The sequence below is a fragment of the Anomaloglossus baeobatrachus genome (assembly GCF_048569485.1).
Source record: "Anomaloglossus baeobatrachus isolate aAnoBae1 chromosome 5 unlocalized genomic scaffold, aAnoBae1.hap1 SUPER_5_unloc_6, whole genome shotgun sequence".
In the NCBI taxonomy this organism is placed as follows: Eukaryota; Metazoa; Chordata; class Amphibia; order Anura; family Aromobatidae; genus Anomaloglossus; species Anomaloglossus baeobatrachus.
The window spans coordinates 1024197-1044629 of NW_027441810.1; the positions used below are offsets into that span (position 1 = coordinate 1024197).

The 20433-nt window shown below is 47.8% G+C and overlaps 1 protein-coding gene and 1 pseudogene across 1 annotated transcript; one reads left to right on the forward strand and one right to left on the reverse strand.

The window, feature by feature from the left end:
- LOC142259300 (uncharacterized) overlaps positions 1-20433 on the reverse strand; it is a 96409-nt pseudogene that overhangs the window by 45400 nt on the left and 30576 nt on the right.
- On the forward strand, positions 14340-17720 carry LOC142259287 (uncharacterized). Its single transcript, XM_075331766.1, has one exon. It carries the CDS (start codon positions 15856-15858, stop codon positions 16804-16806), a length of 951 nt encoding a protein of 316 aa, XP_075187881.1. The 5' UTR covers positions 14340-15855; the 3' UTR covers positions 16807-17720.

Below are 20433 nucleotides of genomic sequence, written 5' to 3' on the forward strand. Positions count from 1 at the left end.
CCTGTTATATAGTGACTGCTCCAATCCCCTCCTCCTGGATCTATCCCCCCGCTCCATGCCTCTAACGGGAAAAGAGGAAAGGGACCCTGGGTGCTGCTCTGCGACTCCCCCACAGACAGAGCATCGCACTCTCTACCCCCAGGCAGAGCATCGCACCCTCTTTCTCTCTCCCCCTCCCCCCAGGCAGAGCATCGCACCCTCTCTCTCTCTCCCCCTCCCAACAGGCAGAGCATCGCACCCTCTCTCTCTCTCCCCTTCCCCCCCAGGCAGAGCATCGCACCCTCTTTCTCTCTCCCTCCCCCCAGGCAGAGCATCGCACCCTCTTTCTCTCTCCCTCCCCCCAGGCAGAGCATCGCACCCTCTTTCTCTCTCCCTCCCCCCAGGCAGAGCATCGCACCCCCTCTCTCTCTCCCCCTCCCCCCAGGCAGAGCATCGCACCCCCTCTCTCTCCCCTTCCCCCCAGGCAGAGCATCGCACCCCCTCTCTCTCCCCTTCCCCCCAGGCAGAGCATCGCACCCTCTCTCTCTCTCCCCTTCCCCCCAGGCAGAGCATCGCACCCTCTCTCTCTCTCCCCTTCCCCCCAGGCAGAGCATCGCACCCTCTCTCTCTCTCCCCTTCCCCCCAGGCAGAGCATCGCACCCTCTCTCTCTCTCCCCTTCCCCCAGGCAGAGCATCGCACCCTCTCTCTCTCTCCCCTTCCCCCCAGGCAGAGCATCGCACCCTCTCTCTCCCCCTTCCCTCAGGCAGAGCATCGCACCCTCTCTCTCCCCCTTCCCTCAGGCAGAGCATCGCACCCTCTCTCTCCCTCCCCCCAGGCAGAGCATCGCACCCTCTCTCTCTCCCTCCCCCCAGGCAGAGCATCGCACCCTCTCTCTCTCCCTCACCCCAGGCAGAGCATCGCACCCTCTCTCTCTCCCTCCCCCCAGGCAGAGCATCGCACCCTCTCTCTCTCCCTCCCCCCAGGCAGAGCATCGCACCCTCTCTCTCTCCCTCCCCCCAGGCAGAGCATCGCACCCTCTCTCTCTCCCTCCCCCCAGGCAGAGCATCGCACCCTCTTTCTCTCTCCCTCCCCCCAGGCAGAGCATCGCACCCTCTCTCTCCCCCTTCCCACAGGCAGAGCATCGCACCCTCTCTCTCCCCCTTCCCACAGGCAGAGCATCGCACCCTCTCTCTCGCCCTCCCCCCAGGCAGAGCATCGCACCCTGTCTCTCTCCCTCCCCCCAGGCAGAGCATCGCACCCTCTCTCTCCCCCTTCCCCCAGGCAGAGCATCGCACCCTCTCTCTCCCCCTTCCCCCAGGCAGAGCATCGCACCCTCTCTCTCTCACCCCCTTCCCCCAGGCAGAGCATCGCACCCTCTCTCTCTCCCCCCCTTCCCCCAGGCAGAGCATCGCACCCTCTCTCCCCCCACAGTCAGAGCATCGCACCCCCTGCTGCACACTATTGCACCCAGAGACAGTGACCTACAATCTCTTTTATTTCCCCCTGAGGTTCATATGTGATAATCTCCATCAGATATTACCTCCTGTTACATCACACCCAGGGCTAGAGACAGCAACTGTGCACTGACTGCCGGCAACTACAGGCTCCTCCCACACAGGAGGCCGGTCACATGGGCGTGACGTCACAGAGGTCCCTCTGGCCACTGGGATCTAGACTCTACCATATATCTAGTGTGCGGCTCTGCAGGTGGAGGTAGGTGCAGGGTATTATATATCTAGTGTGCGGCTCTGCAGGTGGAGGTAGGTGCAGGGTATTATATATCTAGTGTGCGGCTCTGCAGGTGGAGGTAGGTGCAGGGTATTATATATCTAGTGTGCGGTTCTGCAGGTGGAGGTAGGTGCAGGGTATTATATATCTAGTGTGCGGCTCTGCAGGTGGAGGTAGGTGCAGGGTATTATATATCTAGTGTGCGGCTCTGCAGGTGGAGGTAGGTGCAGGGTATTATATATCTGTGTGCGGCTCTGCAGGTGGAGGTAGGTGCAGGGTATTATATATCTAGTGTGCGGCTCTGCAGGTGGAGGTAGGTGCAGGGTATTATATATCTGTGTGCGGCTCTGCAGGTGGAGGTAGGTGCAGGGTATTATATATCTAGTGTGCGGCTCTGCAGGTGGAGGTAGGTGCAGGGTATTATATATCTGTGTGCGGCTCTGCAGGTGGAGGTAGGTGCAGGTTATTATATATCTAGTGTGCGGCTCTGCAGGTGGAGGTAGGTGCAGGGTATTATATATCTAGTGTGCGGCTCTGCAGGTGGAGGTAGGTGCAGGGTATTATATATCTAGTGTGCGGCTCTGCAGGTGGAGGTAGGTGCAGGGTATTATATATCTAGTGTGCGGCTCTGCAGGTGGAGGTAGGTGCAGGGTATTATATATCTAGTGTGCGGCTCTGCAGGTGGAGGTAGGTGCAGGGTATTATATATCTAGTGTGCGGCTCTGCAGGTGGAGGTAGGTGCAGGGTATTATATATCTAGTGTGCGGCTCTGCAGGTGGAGGTAGCTGCAGGGTATTATATATCTAGTGTGCGGCTCTGCAGGTGGAGGTAGGTGCAGGGTATTATATATCTAGTGTGCGGCTCTGCAGGTGGAGGTAGCTGCAGGGTATTATATATCTAGTGTGCGGCTCTGCAGGTGGAGGTAGGTGCAGGGTATTATATATCTAGTGTGCGGCTCTGCAGGTGGAGGTAGGTGCAGGGTATTATATATCTAGTGTGCGGCTCTGCAGGTGGAGGTAGGTGCAGGGTATTATATATCTAGTGTGCGGCTCTGCAGGTGGAGGTAGGTGCAGGGTATTATATATCTAGTGTGCGGCTCTGCAGGTGGAGGTAGGTGCAGGGTATTATATATCTGTGTGCGGCTCTGCAGGTGGAGGTAGGTGCAGGGTATTATATATCTAGTGTGCGGCTCTGCAGGTGGAGGTAGGTGCAGGTTATTATATATCTAGTGTGCTGCTCTGCAGGTGGAGGTAGGTGCAGGGTATTATATATCTAGTGTGCGGCTCTGCAGGTGGAGGTAGGTGCAGGGTATTATATATCTAGTGTGCGGCTCTGCAGGTGGAGGTAGGTGCAGGGTATTATATATCTAGTGTGCGGCTCTGCAGGTGGAGGTAGGTGCAGGGTATTATATATCTAGTGTGCGGCTCTGCAGGTGGAGGTAGGTGCAGGGTATTATATATCTAGTGTGCGGCTCTGCAGGTGGAGGTAGGTGCAGGGTATTATATATCTAGTGTGCGGCTCTGCAGGTGGAGGTAGGTGCAGGGTATTATATATCTAGTGTGCGGCTCTGCAGGCGGAGGTAGGTGCAGGGTATTATATATCTAGTGTGCGGCTCTGCAGGCGGAGGTAGGTGCAGGGTATTATATATCTAGTGTGCGGCTCTGCAGGCGGAGGTAGGTGCAGGGTATTATATATCTAGTGTGCGGCTCTGCAGGTGGAGGTAGGTGCAGGGTATTATATATCTAGTGTGCGGCTCTGCAGGTGGAGGTAGGTGCAGGGTATTATATATCTAGTGTGCGGCTCTGCAGGTGGAGGTAGGTGCAGGGTATTATATATCTAGTGTGCGGCTCTGCAGGTGGAGGTAGGTGCAGGGTATTATATATCTAGTGTGCGGCTCTGCAGGTGGAGGTAGGTGCAGGGTATTATATATCTAGTGTGCGGCTCTGCAGGTGGAGGTAGGTGCAGGGTATTATATATCTAGTGTGCGGCTCTGCAGGTGGAGGTAGGTGCAGGGTATTATATATCTAGTGTGCGGCTCTGCAGGTGGAGGGAGAGTCCTGCATACACTAAGGCCTCTGCCACACTCACGTGAATTTCACGCACGTGCCGAGAGACACGTATTTTCCCTGCGTGTTGCGTGCAGGTAAGTACGTGTCTCTGGTACGTGCGTGACACGTGTGTTCTACGTGTGCTATCCGCGATAGCACACGTAGAACCGGTAATTATTATACTCACCTGGTCCTTCCTGATGTCCGCGCTGCTGTCCGTGGTGCTGATCCTCGGTCTCCAGCCCTCCCGTCTCCCCGCTGCTGCTGCTGCCAGGCAGTGAAGTGAATATTCAATGAGAATAATGAGCGGCGGTCGGCAGCAAGAGGCAGCAGCGGCAGAGACAGGAGGGCTGGAGAAGGTGAGTTAATGTTTTGTTTTTTTTTCAATGACATGTGTGTTTTCTCCGGCGCGTGTCACACGGGACCGCATCCACACTACACCCGTGTGGTGCGGGTGCGGGCCGTGTGACACCCGTGCTGCCGGTGAAAAAACGGACATGTCAGCGCTTTCAAAAACGCACACACGTACAAACGCACACGGACACACGTTCCGTGTGGTTTTACGTGTGTGTGCCTGCTACAATAGGGTAGCATTGGTTAAAGTGTCTCCGTGCCGCCGGTACGTGTAAAAAATGACAAACACGTGCCGGAGGCACGGATGTGTGGCGCAGGCCTAACACGGTACAAAGATATATTTTACTTGCATACACTGAGGAGCTGATCATGTGACTCCTCCCCTCCATGTGACATCATCACAGGTCCTGTAAGCACAGAGCAGCCATATATCTAGTGTGCGGCTCTGCAGGTGGAGGTAGGTGCAGGGTATTATATATCTAGTGTGCGGCTCTGCAGGTGGAGGTAGGTGCAGGGTATTATATATCTAGTGTGCGGCTCTGCAGGTGGAGGTAGGTGCAGGGTATTATATATCTAGTGTGCGGCTCTGCAGGTGGAGGTAGGTGCAGGGTATTATATATCTAGTGTGCGGCTCTGCAGGAGGAGGTAGGTGCAGGGTATTATATATCTAGTGTGCGGCTCTGCAGGTGGAGGTAGGTGCAGGGTATTATATATCTAGTGTGCGGCTCTGCAGGTGGAGGTAGGTGCAGGGTATTATATATCTAGTGTGCGGCTCTGCAGGTGGAGGTAGGTGCAGGGTATTATATATCTAGTGCGCGGCTCTGCAGGTGGAGGTAGGTGCAGGGTATTATATATCTAGTGCGCGGCTCTGCAGGAGGAGGTAGGTGCAGGGTATTATATATCTAGTGCGCGGCTCTGCAGGTGGAGGTAGGTGCAGGGTATTATATATCTAGTGCGCGGCTCTGCAGGTGGAGGTAGGTGCAGGGTATTATATATCTAGTGCGCGGCTCTGCAGGTGGAGGTAGGTGCAGGGTATTATATATCTAGTGCGCGGCTCTGCAGGTGGAGGTAGGGGCAGGGTATTATATATCTAGTGTGCGGCTCTGCAGGAGGAGGTAGGTGCAGGTTATTATATATCTAGTGTGCGGCTCTGCAGGTGGAGGTAGGTGCAGGGTATTATATATCTAGTGTGCGGCTCTGCAGGTGGAGGTAGGTGCAGGGTATTATATATCTAGTGTGCGGCTCTGCAGGTGGAGGTAGGGGCAGGGTATTATATATCTAGTGTGCGGCTCTGCAGGAGGAGGTAGGTGCAGGTTATTATATATCTAGTGTGCGGCTCTGCAGGTGGAGGTAGGTGCAGGGTATTATATATCTAGTGTGCGGCTCTGCAGGTGGAGGTAGGTGCAGGGTATTATATATCTAGTGTGCGGCTCTGCAGGTGGAGGTAGGTGCAGGGTATTATATATCTAGTGTGCGGCTCTGCAGGAGGAGGTAGGTGCAGGGTATTATATATCTAGTGTGCGGCTCTGCAGGAGGAGGTAGGTGCAGGGTATTATATATCTAGTGTGCGGCTCTGCAGGTGGAGGTAGGTGCAGGGTATTATATATCTAGTGTGCGGCTCTGCAGGTGGAGGTAGGTGCAGGGTATTATATATCTAGTGTGCGGCTCTGCAGGTGGAGGTAGGTGCAGGGTATTATATATCTAGTGCGCGGCTCTGCAGGTGGAGGTAGGTGCAGGGTATTATATATCTAGTGCGCGGCTCTGCAGGAGGAGGTAGGTGCAGGGTATTATATATCTAGTGCGCGGCTCTGCAGGTGGAGGTAGGTGCAGGGTATTATATATCTAGTGCGCGGCTCTGCAGGTGGAGGTAGGTGCAGGGTATTATATATCTAGTGCGCGGCTCTGCAGGTGGAGGTAGGTGCAGGGTATTATATATCTAGTGCGCGGCTCTGCAGGTGGAGGTAGGGGCAGGGTATTATATATCTAGTGTGCGGCTCTGCAGGAGGAGGTAGGTGCAGGTTATTATATATCTAGTGTGCGGCTCTGCAGGTGGAGGTAGGTGCAGGGTATTATATATCTAGTGTGCGGCTCTGCAGGTGGAGGTAGGTGCAGGGTATTATATATCTAGTGTGCGGCTCTGCAGGTGGAGGTAGGGGCAGGGTATTATATATCTAGTGTGCGGCTCTGCAGGAGGAGGTAGGTGCAGGTTATTATATATCTAGTGTGCGGCTCTGCAGGTGGAGGTAGGTGCAGGGTATTATATATCTAGTGTGCGGCTCTGCAGGTGGAGGTAGGTGCAGGGTATTATATATCTAGTGTGCGGCTCTGCAGGTGGAGGTAGGTGCAGGGTATTATATATCTAGTGTGCGGCTCTGCAGGAGGAGGTAGGTGCAGGGTATTATATATCTAGTGTGCGGCTCTGCAGGAGGAGGTAGGTGCAGGGTATTATATATCTAGTGTGCGGCTCTGCAGGAGGAGGTAGGTGCAGGGTATTATATATCTAGTGTGCGGCTCTGCAGGAGGAGGTAGGTGCAGGGTATTATATATCTAGTGTGCGGCTCTGCAGGTGGAGGTAGGTGCAGGGTATTATATATCTAGTGTGCGGCTCTGCAGGTGGAGGTAGGTGCAGGGTATTATATATCTAGTGTGCGGCTCTGCAGGTGGAGGCAGGTGCAGGGTATTATATATCTAGTGTGCGGCTCTGCAGGTGGAGGTAGGTGCAGGGTATTATATATCTAGTGTGCGGCTCTGCAGGTGGAGGTAGGTGCAGGGTATTATATATCTAGTGTGCGGCTCTGCAGGTGGAGGTAGGTGCAGGGTATTATATATCTAGTGTGCGGCTCTGCAGGTGGAGGTAGGTGCAGGGTATTATATATCTAGTGTGCGGCTCTGCAGGTGGAGGTAGGTGCAGGGTATTATATATCTAGTGTGCGGCTCTGCAGGTGGAGGTAGGTGCAGGTTATTATATATCTAGTGTGCGGCTCTGCAGGTGGAGGTAGGTGCAGGCTATTATATATCTAGTGTGCGGCTCTGCAGGTGGAGGTAGGAGCAGGGTATTATATATCTAGTGTGCGGCTCTGCAGGTGGAGGTAGGTGCAGGGTATTATATATCTAGTGTGCGGCTCTGCAGGTGGAGGTAGGTGCAGGGTATTATATATCTAGTGTGCGGCTCTGCAGGTGGAGGTAGGTGCAGGGTATTATATATCTAGTGTGCGGCTCTGCAGGTGGAGGTAGGTGCAGGTTATTATATATCTAGTGTGCGGCTCTGCAGGTGGAGGTAGGTGCAGGGTATTATATATCTAGTGTGCGGCTCTGCAGGTGGGTGTTTCTCCATGTGTATGGGCACATGTTGTATATAGGGGGTATATGGAGATCAGGTATATAGGAGGCTGTGTGGGGCTCACAGAGTATACAGAAACTATCTTGGGTAATAAAGTATATGAGGCTATATGGTGCACAGGCTGTATATAGAGGTCTGTATGGGGGCACAGGCTGTATATAGAGGTGTGTATGGGGGCACAGGCTGTATATAGAGGTCTGTATGGGGGCACAGGCTGTATATAGAGGTGTGTATGGGGGCACAGGCTGTATACAGAGGTGTGTATGGGGGCACAGGCTGTATATAGAGGTCTGTATGGGGGCACAGGCTGTATATAGAGGTCTGTATGGGGGCACAGGCTGTATATAGAGGTCTGTATGGGGGCACAGGCTGTATATAGAGGTCTGTATGGGGGCACAGGCTGTATATAGAGGTCTGTATGGGGGCACAGGCTGTATATAGAGGTCTGTATGGGGGCACAGGCTGTATATAGAGGTCTGTATGGGGGCACAGGCTGTATATAGAGGTCTGTATGGGGGCACAGGCTGTATATAGAGGTCTGTATGGGGGCACAGGCTGTATAGAGGTCTGTATAGGGGCTCATGCTGTATATAGGAGGCTTCCAAGTTTTGGCTATAAGTAAAGACTTTTTTTCTGGCCCCTCTTCCATAAAGGCCGGCTCTATGGAGTGTATGGGTTATTGTGGTCTTATGGACAGATACTCCGGTCTCTGCTTGGGAACTCTATAGCTCCTTCAGGGTCACCTTTGGTCTCTGCGCTGCCTCTGATTAATGCCCTCCTTGTCTGGGCTGAGAGGTTTGGTGGGCGGCCTGTCTTGGCAGGTTTATTGTGGAACCATGTTCTTTCTATTTGATGATAAGAACCCAACCCTGACTTGTTCTTCTCACCACTTTGTCTCTGACTTGTTTGGAGATCTCCTTGGTCTTCGTGGTGTTGTTTGGAGATCTCCTTGGTCTTCGTGGTGTTGGTTTGGAGATCTCCTTGATCTTCGTGGTGTTGGTTTGGAGATCTCCTTGATCTTCGTGGTGTTGGTTTGGAGATCTCCTTGGTCTTCGTGGTGTTGGTTTGGAGATCTCCTTGGTCTTCGTGGTGTTGGTTTGGAGATCTCCTTGGTCTTCGTGGTGTTGGTTTGGAGATCTCCTTGGTCTTCGTGGTGTTGGTTTGGAGATCTCCTTGGTCTTCGTGGTGTTGGTTTGGAGATCTCCTTGGTCTTCGTGGTGTTGGTTTGGAGATCTCCTTGGTCTTCGTGGTGTTGGTTTGGAGATCTCCTTGGTCTTCGTGGTGTTGGTTTGGAGATCTCCTTGGTCTTCGTGGTGTTGGTTTGGAGATCTCCTTGGTCTTCGTGGTGTTGGTTTGGAGATCTCCTTGGTCTTCGTGGTGTTGGTTTGGAGATCTCCTTGGTCTTCGTGGTGTTGGTTTGGAGATCTCCTTGGTCTTCGTGGTGTTGGTTTGGAGATCTCCTTGGTCTTCGTGGTGTTGGTTTGGAGATCTCCTTGGTCTTCGTGGTGTTGGTTTGGAGATCTCCTTGGTCTTCGTGGTGTTGGTTTGGAGATCTCCTTGGTCTTCGTGGTGTTGGTTTGGAGATCTCCTTGGTCTTCGTGGTGTTGGTTTGGAGATCTCCTTGGTCTTCGTGGTGTTGGTTTGGAGATCTCCTTGGTCTTCGTGGTGTTGGTTTGGAGATCTCCTTGGTCTTCGTGGTGTTGGTTTGGAGATCTCCTTGGTCTTCGTGGTGTTGGTTTGGAGATCTCCTTGGTCTTCGTGGTGTTGGTTTGGAGATCTCCTTGGTCTTCGTGGTGTTGGTTTGGAGATCTCCTTGGTCTTCGTGGTGTTGGTTTGGAGATCTCCTTGGTCTTCGTGGTGTTGGTTTGGAGATCTCCTTGGTCTTCGTGGTGTTGGTTTGGAGATCTCCTTGGTCTTCGTGGTGTTGGTTTGGAGATCTCCTTGGTCTTCGTGGTGTTGGTTTGGAGATCTCCTTGGTCTTCGTGGTGTTGGTTTGGAGATCTCCTTGGTCTTCGTGGTGTTGGTTTGGAGATCTCCTTGGTCTTCGTGGTGTTGGTTTGGAGATCTCCTTGGTCTTCGTGGTGTTGGTTTGGAGATCTCCTTGGTCTTCGTGGTGTTGGTTTGGAGATCTCCTTGGTCTTCGTGGTGTTGGTTTGGAGATCGCCTTGGTCTTCGTGGTGTTGGTTTGGAGATCGCCTTGGTCTTCGTGGTGTTGGTTTGGAGATCGCCTTGGTCTTCGTGGTGTTGGTTTGGAGATCGCCTTGGTCTTCGTGGTGTTGGTTTGGAGATCGCCTTGGTCTTCGTGGTGTTGGTTTGGAGATCGCCTTGGTCTTCGTGGTGTTGGTTTGGAGATCGCCTTGGTCTTCGTGGTGTTGGTTTGGAGATCGCCTTGGTCTTCGTGGTGTTGGTTTGGAGATCGCCTTGGTCTTCGTGGTGTTGGTTTGGAGATCGCCTTGGTCTTCGTGGTGTTGGTTTGGAGATCGCCTTGGTCTTCGTGGTGTTGGTTTGGAGATCGCCTTGGTCTTCGTGGTGTTGGTTTGGAGATCGCCTTGGTCTTCGTGGTGTTGTTTGGTTAGTGGTGCCTCTTGATTAATGATGTTGCAGTCTCTGTGGTCTTTCAGAGGAGGTGTGTATATACTGACAAACCCCAGGACACATAGATTGCACAGACGGCGCTGACGGCTTCTCTCCCGACTCCCCCATATACCAACACTCCAGCTTTCCTGTGGTCACTATGAGAGAGGCGCCTCCAGACTCCTAAAGCAGAGGATTATCTCCAGGAAGAAGAAACAGATCAGTCTCTGAAATTCAGCAGGCCGGATCCTTCTCTGCCCTGACGTCATCTGTCGGGAGACTCCATATATATTCTACAGCGACCAATCTCCTCCACTATCAGAAGCCGCCGCTGAATTTAGTCTGATGTATTTGAGGCCTAACAGCTTATTGGAAGCAGCCTCTGGCAGAGATTAATAGACTTTGTACATTGCAGACTCAAAAACCATCATTAGGCCTCTAATTACCATGGCAACTAAACAGATCACCATGATCAAAAATGAGTGGAGACAGGGGAGCAACGAGAATCTGCTTAATTTTCTAGACTTTTTCATGTAATATACAGAAGCCTAAGGGGAAAATGCCCCCTACAAAACATAACATGGGTTAGAAAAAAAAAAAAGAAAAATGCCTAAAGTAAACCCCCGTCCATGTAGACATTTTCCTCTTTAGTGGTGGTGATGGGGTCATTGACTGACTCCGGACAAATCTGTTTATAGAGACACAGAAGAGGATGAAGATCTCGTCCTCATCATGAAGCCATTATTTCTCTTCTCACGTGTAATGAATTTCTCCTGCAGTTTTGCTGATGCTGATTCCAGTGTCGGTAAATGAGAGGAGAATTAGAGATATGGAAGATGAGTCTATGAGGAACGTATTCAGCTGCCGACTCCGAGGAGGAAACTGCTTGTTGTGTGTGTGTGGCCTGAATATATAGGATTTATTAGTAGATAGAAAAAACTGACTTGTTATGATCTGGAACCATGGAAGACCACAATAAATCATTGGTAAAAGGTGACAAGAGCATTGGCAACTAATCCGGCCGCCATCCCCTTACTAACCATCAACACTAGAAGTAGCCGAGGGGTGAACTAACATCCTGTGCACTGCGAACCCAGCCGGAGAAGCTAGCTATCCTAAAGGAAGGAAAGATGAATAACTCTCTGTCTCAGAAAATAGACAAGAATAGCAAGCCCCCCACATTCAAAGACTGCGGTGATATAGGAAAACACAATACACAGATGATAGGATTAGCAAAAGGTGAGGCCCTACTGACTAAATAGGACATGACAGGAAAGGGACTGATGGTGGCCAGAGAAAATTCCTGCAAAAATCCAAATACCTAATAGTACAAAAAAGCCCTCAGATCACTAGATCTGAACTCCATCCTATACCAGGCTCTCTTGTCATACCAATGAATATAAAGCAGGAATCATTACAAATTTAAGAAGAAGCAAACACATGGACTTACAGGAGCAATACTCCAAACATAGCTGTAGGGAGCTTCCCAGCTAAGCAACTGAGAGGGAAGATCCATGCATGCAAATAAACTGACAACAACCACAGCAAATGACAAACTCAGGTAACAGCCAAAAGAACCAAACAACAAATAAAGAGCAAAGCACTTATCTGAGGTAGATGTGGTCTGGAGCAGGATGAAGCAGGCTGGTGAACAAGGAACAACTGACATCCGGCGTAGCCTGCTATCAGATCAGGGTTTAAATAGGCAGAGAGTTAGCAATGGAAACGCCCATAGCTCAACACACCTGGTCTCTGACCAAACCATTCCTGGCCACAAGAGGGAGCCTCACAGCAGCCAAAGCATAACTGACATTCACAACACTGACTACTGTAAAATACTAACAATAGTAACACATAATGATCCCCCCATTACTCCTGTGCCCCCGCTGCTGGGGTCCCCACCAGTCTCTGGATTTCCTGACAGTTTAGTCACTGATAACAAACGTGATCTCTGCCGTCAATCAGTGGCTGAAGCATTGACCAAAATAACCAGTGATTGGGAGCGGAGGAGACGTCTAAAGCCTGCTTTACACGTTTCAATTTATTGTGCGATCGCACCCGACACCATCGTTTGTGCGGCACGGCCGTGTCGCACAATATTGTAACCCCCGTCACACGTACTTACCTTCCAAACAACCTCGCTGTGGGCGGCGAACATCCACTTCCTGAAGGGGGAGGGACGTTTGGCATCACAGCGACGTCACACAGCGGCCGGCCAATCGAAGCGGAGGGGCGGAGATGAGCGAGACGTAAACATCCCGCCCACCTCTTTTCTTCCACATTGCCGGCGGCCGCAGGTAAGCTGCAGTTCATCGTTCGCAGGGTGTCACACGGAGCGATGTGTGCTGCCTCGGGAACATTGAACAACAGGACGTTCGATTTTTAGAAAATGAGCGACGTGTCAACAATGAACGAGAAGGTGAGTATTTCTGCTCGTTCATAGCTGTTACATGCTACGATATAACTAACGATGCCGGATGTGTGTCACTTACGACGTGACCCCGCCGACATCTCGTTAGATATATTGTAGCGTCTAAAGCCCGCTTTAGTCAGCAATTCAATTTATGTTCCAGTCCATACGAGACAAGAGCGAACGTTCTGAATCCTCATATGTTTCCCCTTATTCTCTCCAGTAATTTGTATTATTACAGCGGATTCTCTATGATGTTACATCGTCATCTTCTCCCCATTCAGGTCCCTACAATATCGGATCCTCTCAGTGGAGATCTTCTATAGAAGAGAATTCTCCTGATTGCCCCGTGAAGGATGGATATGGACAGGGACAAGATGGCGGAGAGGATATTACACCTCACCCTAGAGATCCTCTTCCGGCTTACTGGAGAGGTGAGAGATTCTGATGACGTCACATTACATCATTCTTATCTATGGGAATAACAGATGGACAGAACTGGAGAGGTGAGGACTCTGGAAATGTCTGGAGTGAGATTTATTACTGTGTCTCTCCATAACCAGGATTACACAGTAGTGAAGAAGACCTCTAGTGAGCGCTGTCAGGCCCCTGTGTCTGAGGGATGGGGAAGACCCCTGAGCCCAATCACGGGGCCTCCACCTCACCCCCCGATACATGAGGACATCAATGACCAGAAGATCCTAGAACTCACCTACAAGATGATTGAGCTGCTGACTGGAGAGGTGACACTGCTGGGAATGCTGGGACATTATACAGTAACGCTATGAAGGGATTGGGGGTGACGGTATCATTGTATGTGTCAGGTTCCTATAAGGTGTCAGGACGTCACCGTCTATTTCTCCATGGAGGAGTGGCAGTATTTAGAAGGACACAAAGATCTGTACAAGGACGTCATGATGGAGGTTCCCCAGCCCCTCACATCACCAGGTAATAGACAGGACTAAATACACACAGCCTATAATTATCTGTATGTAAGGAATGAATTCAGTCCCTGTATGTGTCTCCTCCAGGTCTATCCAGTAAGAGGACAACACCAGAGAGATGTCCCCATCCTTTTCTCCCACAGGACTGTAAACAAGAAGACCCCGATGCTCCTCCGGATGTGTCTCCTCCAGGTCTATCCAGTAAGAGGACAACACCAGAGAGATGTCCTCGTCCTCTTCTCCCACAGGACTGTAAACAAGAATACCCCGATGCTCCTCCGGATGTGTCTCCTCCAGCTCTATCCTGTAAGAGATATCTACTCATGTACTTTCTGCACTAATTTTGTGTTTATATTTTTAGGTGTTTTGCTGTTTTTCTTCCGCTATTTGTTTCTAGTGTCTTCTCTATGTCATTATGAAGACAACTCAAAGACCTGCAGAGGGTTCATAATTACTGTGTTCTCCAGTAAATCAGCTCTACTCCAAAATTAAGCCCTAGTTACAGTCATGGCCAGCTTTGGGAGGAGTCAAATTGAGCAATTTCTCAGGAGCCCCACTCTCTTATGGACTCCATCAGTTGTATTCTAAGGTTAATTGTTTAAGAAACTTTGATGACTTCAAAGTCGTGTGTGTGTGTGTGTGTGTGTGTGTGTGTGTGTGTGTGTGTGTGTGTGTGGTCACGCCAGTTTTAACCAGCTTTACCAAAATTGGCAATTCCCTTTGCCAGAAATCTCACTCCCAGTCCCTGGTGTCATTTTTCAGTGTCCATTGCTGGTCTTGATGAATTGGAGCCCAAATGTTTATCTGCACAGACCACAAGACCCTGCTACCTGCTTTGGTTACGAAGCCTTTGGATAGACCATCAACGTCATAGTCCATGACATCCCCCGTTAAATTTCCAGCATCTGTCCCGTCACTATTTTATTTTCGTCTTGGAATTGTCCATGTTGTGGACCAATGTCACAGAGATGTTTGTAGGTTATTCAACTGTCAAGGCGGTGTCAGGATCTGTGGAAAATACACTCTGCCTGCTAACTTCACTGATGTCCGTGAGCAGTGCAGGGAGACACAGGCATCAAACCACAGACAGGCAGGCTAGCAAGAGTTAATCTCTGCTGGGCTGCTATTTAGTGTTTTTGCTCACATGCTGCGGGAAGCCAGTATCATTCTCTCCCCTCCTGTATATGCTGGTTGGACTATTCCATTGATGCCAGCTATAGTTTGCCTATACTGGTCTGGTGAGGTGTTGTGATACAGACTAACGGGTGGTTGCTGTGCATTACTGCTGTGAACTGTTGTGGTGTTAACCCTTGATGTCCTTTTGTTACTGCCTTCCTGCTCTTGTTTTTCTCCTTAGTCTCTCACTGTTTGTTTCTGTGAGTTTGCAGTGTGCCTAAGTTTTAGTTTTCCCGTCTGTCTTAATCTTTAATTCCATCATACTCTTTCACTTTCCTTCCCTGGGAAATCACAGATTAGATCTAGTCAGGAGAATAGTGAGGTTACAGTACAAGGGCATCTCCACCTTCAGAGGTAATCCAGAGATTAGGGACAGCTTAGGGTCTCCTAGCGTGAGGAACAGTATAGGAGCCCACTGTCCTTTGATATCTTCACATTGTGACAATCAGTCAGATTATTTACTGTAGCACATTCCAGAGAACTGGTGCTACTGGAGAGATATCCTGGAGACAGGGGAATGGGAGGTCTGAATTAACGAAAATGTATCTCTTAAGCCTGCTTTACACGCTGCAATGTATCTTACGATGTGTCGGCGGGGTCACGTCGTAAGTGACGCACACCCGGCATTGTAAGGTACATTGCAGTGTGTGACAGGTACGTGCGATTGCGATTGAACGGTAAAACGTTCTTCGCATACACATCGTACCTTTCTCTAGAATTGCACGTCAGATTGTTCATCGTACCCGGGGTATCACACATTGCAGTGTGTGACACCCCGGGAACGATGAACAGATCTTACCTGCGTCCTGCAGCTCCCGGCCCACAATGCAGAAGGAAGGAGGTGGGCGGAATGTTTACGTCCCGCTCAGCTCCGCCCCTCCGCTTCTATTGCCCGGCTGCCGCGTGACGTCGATGTGACGCCGAACGTCCCTCCCACTCCAGGAAGTGGACGTTCGCCGCCCACATCGAGGTCGTATGGAAGGTAAGTACGTGTGACGGGGGTTAATCGTTTGTGCGGCACGTTCAACAAATTGAACGTGCCACACATACGATGGGGGCGTGGAAAATCGCATACGATATCGCATACGAAATTGCAACGTGTAAATCAGGCTTATGATCTCAAAATTGGAAAACAGATTCAGAATGATTTTTTTTTCTCTAATTTAATTTCTGCTGTTATGGTATAAAAAAAAATAAATGTACTTTCAAGATATCATTAAAAACTAGTAACATTGTGTTTATTTTTAGCAGATGACTGTATTGGGAGTTCAGATGGAAATCTAATACTTTCATCATCTGTTATGAATTCTGAAGATATCACACATGATACATATGAAGAGCATGCTGGTATCCTAGATATACTTCCAGTCCTTCCTCGGAAAGCTCTATCATCTGATCTTTCCAAACAAGTCCAAAATTCCAATTTATCACAGAATTTTAAGCAAAATAACAGTTACAGAAGGGATGTGGAACAAGAAACGGCTCCTACAAGGGAGAAACCATTTTTATGTTCAAAATGTGGGAAATGTTTTACCAGGAATTCAGATCTTGTTAACCATCAAAGATCTCATACAGGGGAGAAGCCATTTTCATGTTCCGAATGTAAGAAATGTTTTAGTCAGAAATCAAATCTTGTAACGCATCAAAAATATCACACTGGAAAGAAGCAGTTTTCATGTTCAGAATGTGGGAAATGTTTTATCCAGAAATCACACCTTGTTAGACATCACAAAAATCACACAGGGGAGAAGCCATTTTCATGTTCAGAGTGTGGGAAATGTTTTATTCAGAAATCAAAACTTGTTGTGCATCAAAGATTTCATACTGGGGAGAAGCCATTTTCATGTTCAGAATGTGGGGAATGTTTTATTCAGAAATCAGATCTTGTTTGTCATCAAAGATTTCACACAGGGGAGAAGCCATTTTTATGTTCAGAATGTGGGAAATGTTTTATTCAGAAATCAAATCTTGTTGTGCATCAACGATCTCACACAGGGGAGAAGCCATTTTCATGTTCAGAATGTGGGAAATGTTTTATTGAGAAAGCAAAACTTGTTGTGCATCAAAGATCTCACACAGGGGAGAAGCCATTTTCATGTTCAGAGTGTGGGAAATGTTTTATTCAGAAATCAAATCTTGTTGTGCATCAAAGATCTCACACAGGGGAGAAGATGTTTTCATGCTCAGAATGTGGTAAATGTTTTACTAGGAAATCAGGTCTTGTTTACCATCAAAACAATCACACAAAATAAACACTTTTTATGTTCTAAATCTGGAAAATGTAATTCTCAGAAATCAGATCTTGTTAAACAGGTGAAGAAGCCGCACAAGGAAGGAACGTTTTTCATGTTGTGAATAATTGAAATGTTTAACTGGTAAATCAAGTCTTGCTGACATCAGAAAACTAAGAGTGCAGCAGCCATTATTGTTTTCAGAATTTGGCAAATGTTTTTTTATCGTTAATGAGGTGATGCTGTCAGATGAATCACACGCGAGAAAGCATCATGATGTACTATAATTCAAAGGGTTTTATCCAAAAATTGGCTACAATTGCTCAAGTAAGAATTGGTGAGGGAAAGAAGCATTTTCTTTCTTTTTAAACTTATTGTATTTTTCTGACCATAAGACACACCTAGGTTTTGAAGAAGGAAAATAGGGAAAAAGATTGAACAAAAAATGTGGTCATGCTGCACTGATAGGGGGATCTGCTGCTGACATTGTTACGGGGGGTGCCATCCTCCAATTTCTAGCGCAATGATGACTTTCCCTTTAAATAGTGCTTATCACAAATCTGTGGCTGCCTTTTTTATTTACTAATACAGTGGAGAGCCGCAGATTAGTGAATCTTCTAAATATAATCCAGTACCAAAACTTTTGGAATTGTCCCTAATGTCCCCTGAAAGGAACTTCCAGGTTGTGAGATCCCACAACCCTCAGCAGTGTGAGCTCTACAAACCCAGAGAGAGCCTTTATGAACATTTGTAAAATGTTTTGATACTGGATTATATGTAGATAATTCACTAATCTCAGGTTGCCCACTGCTTTATTTGCTAAAAAGCGCAGCCCCAGATTGGAAATAGGAATTCTGAAGTATATCACATTGTATATAATTGCATTTCCAAACTTGTTGTTTTGTTAATAAATGCTTGTAAAATATATATTCTTCCTGCCTAGATTTCTCTATTGTTTAGATGTGATGATTTTGCCTCATCTCTGGAGTAGATATTTCACACAAAAATAGTGAGGGGTTGTCACATAGGTGTCACGGTCGGCTGACACTCCATTGGCAGCAAGTGTTGGAAAATCCCAGAGATTGACAGCACGGGTTGTTATCTGAGAGTTGTCTGTTTCTGCAGCAGTGAACTCTATGACCCTGAGAACCTGTCAGGTTTTCCCTCTGTTGCCAGCCTCTGACTTTCTTTATAAACCTCACCCTGGGATGCTTTGGGTGTGGTTTATAGTTGTTCCTGGCTGTGGTCTGCAGTGGTTGTCTCGTCTTGTTTTTCCAGATATTTCTGTGGTAGCTGCTCCTAAGAAAAGTATAAAAGTGAAATAAAATAATAATTTTATAGTATTCTATGCCACAGTTATTCAAAAAGGATATAGATAGGGTAAAATAGAGTAAATAGACCGAGAGGAAATTGTTTGTTCTTTATTTTTCCACCAAAAATAGTTATAGACACTCAAAAAAAAATAATTAAAATCAATTGTTTGATAAAGATCAATAATTAAATGATGTGCATATAAAATATTTGTGGCAGCTACAAATAAGTGCACACAAATAAAAGCCCCGGCCGGCGGCTGATGTCTGGAATACGCAGTATGATATTACTTGTATTTCAATGGTCGCAGGAAATAAGCCTTGAATAAAAATATATTAACCCTTTCACCTCCGGGCGTTTTTCCGGGTGTTTTTTTTCCTCTCTTCCGAGAGCCGTAACTTTATTTTTCCATCACTCTTATCATATGAGGGCTTGTTTTTTGCGGGACGAGTTGTACTTTTAAATGAAACCATAAGTTTTACCATATAATGTACTGTAAAACAGCAAAAAAAAATTCAAGTGTGGAAAAACTGCAAAAAAAGTGCGATCACACAATAGTTTTGGGGATATTTTATTCACCATGTTCACTATATGGTAAAACTGATGTGTTGCTGTGATGCCTGAGGTCGGTGCGACTTTGTAGACACAAAACATATATAGGGTTACTTGTATCTAAGGGGTTAAAAAAATTCACAACTCTGTCCAAAAGAAGTGGTGCACGTTTGCGCCATTTTCTGAAACCCGTAGAGTTCTCATTTTTCTGGATCTATGGCTCAGTGACTGCTTATTTTTTTACTTCTTGAGCTGATATTTTTAACGGTACCATTTTTTTGCACAGATGCTTTGTTTTGAACGCCTATTATTGCATTTTGCGCAAAATTTGCGGCGACCAAAAAAACATAATTTTGCCGTTTGTAATTTTCTTGCCGTTACGCCATTTACTGATCAGATTACATGATTTTATATTTTGATAGATCGGGCCTTTCTGAATGCGGTGATACCAAATATGTGTATGTTTTTATTTTTTTAACCCTTTAATTTTCAATGCGGTGAATGGGGGGTGATTTGAACTTTTATTTTGTTTTATTGTTTTAAATTTTTTAAAACTTTTTTTTTTCATTTTACTAGTCCCCCTAGGGGACTATAACGATCAGCAATCTGATCGCTCTACCATATCTGCATATCAGAGCTACACAGCTGAGATCTGCAGAAAAGGAGCTCTCCTGTTACACACCGCAGTCTGCCGGGTGTAAGAGGAAGTGACTCATAATAGCTACAGGTGGCATCACATGACCCTGTGCTACCATGGCAACCACCGTAAGTCACGTGATCATGTCACGTGACTTCCGATGGGGGAGGGGTAAGTGATCCTAATTGCGACACGCATATACATCAGTTGCCAGATTTTGGCAGTGAGATGTAAGGGGTTAATAGTCGCGGGTGGAACGCGATTCCACTGGCGACTAGCAGGCACACATGTCAGCTGTTGAAATCAGCTGATATGTGTGTGAATCGCCGCCGGGATTAACCTCACACGATCCATGACGTACCCAGGACGTCATGTGTTGTGAAGAGTTTAAAAAATAATTTGAATTTTTACAAAAAAACTAACTCAGTGGGTAAAGAAGTTGAACTGCACTCCCTGTGTCGACCCTTTACTACCCGTGCCCACAACACCGCCAGATACATTGGGAGAATGTGAAAAAGATAGAGAAGACGTGGAAATTCTGTCATTTTAATTAAGTTACCTCTACCCAGATATGATAAACTGAAGATTTTCCATTTAACCAGAGTGGATTCTAAATTGTCGATATACAGTTTGATATTAGTATTATATAATCTGTCCGGGAGCCTAGTCCCGTTCACTCCCAGATATTTTAAAGCTCAGGTAGCCTACTGACAGGGAGAACTCGATGCCCACAATGGCCTAGGGTGCCTCGTAGAATCATTACCTGTTTTATCCCAGTTAATAATATAACCCGATAAGTCACCCATTACTTCTACGTCTTGTATAAGTGAACCTAGGACTTGATTAGGGTTGGCTATGATCAGTAAGAGGTCATCTGCGAATGCAGCAATTTTTAACTTCCTAGAGTCAGTCTTGAGTCCCCTAAAGGTAGGGGTCTGCAACAGATAACATAGTAAAGGGTCAATAGAGAGGTTATATAAAGGAGGTGACAACAGGCACCCCTGTTTGACTCCTCAGAAGATGTCTATTGGTGGTGTGATATAACTATGTACTGTCACACAGGTGATTGCATTTGTGTGTAGGTATTGAATATATTGTTGGAATTTTGGACCGAATCCTCCCCTACCTAAAACTTCATATAAGAAGGA

What these genes read in the sequence shown, in the direction of transcription:
- LOC142259287 (XM_075331766.1), top strand. Translation starts at nt 15,856, where the DNA reads ATGAATTCTGAAGATATCACACATGATACATATGAAGAGCATGCTGGT.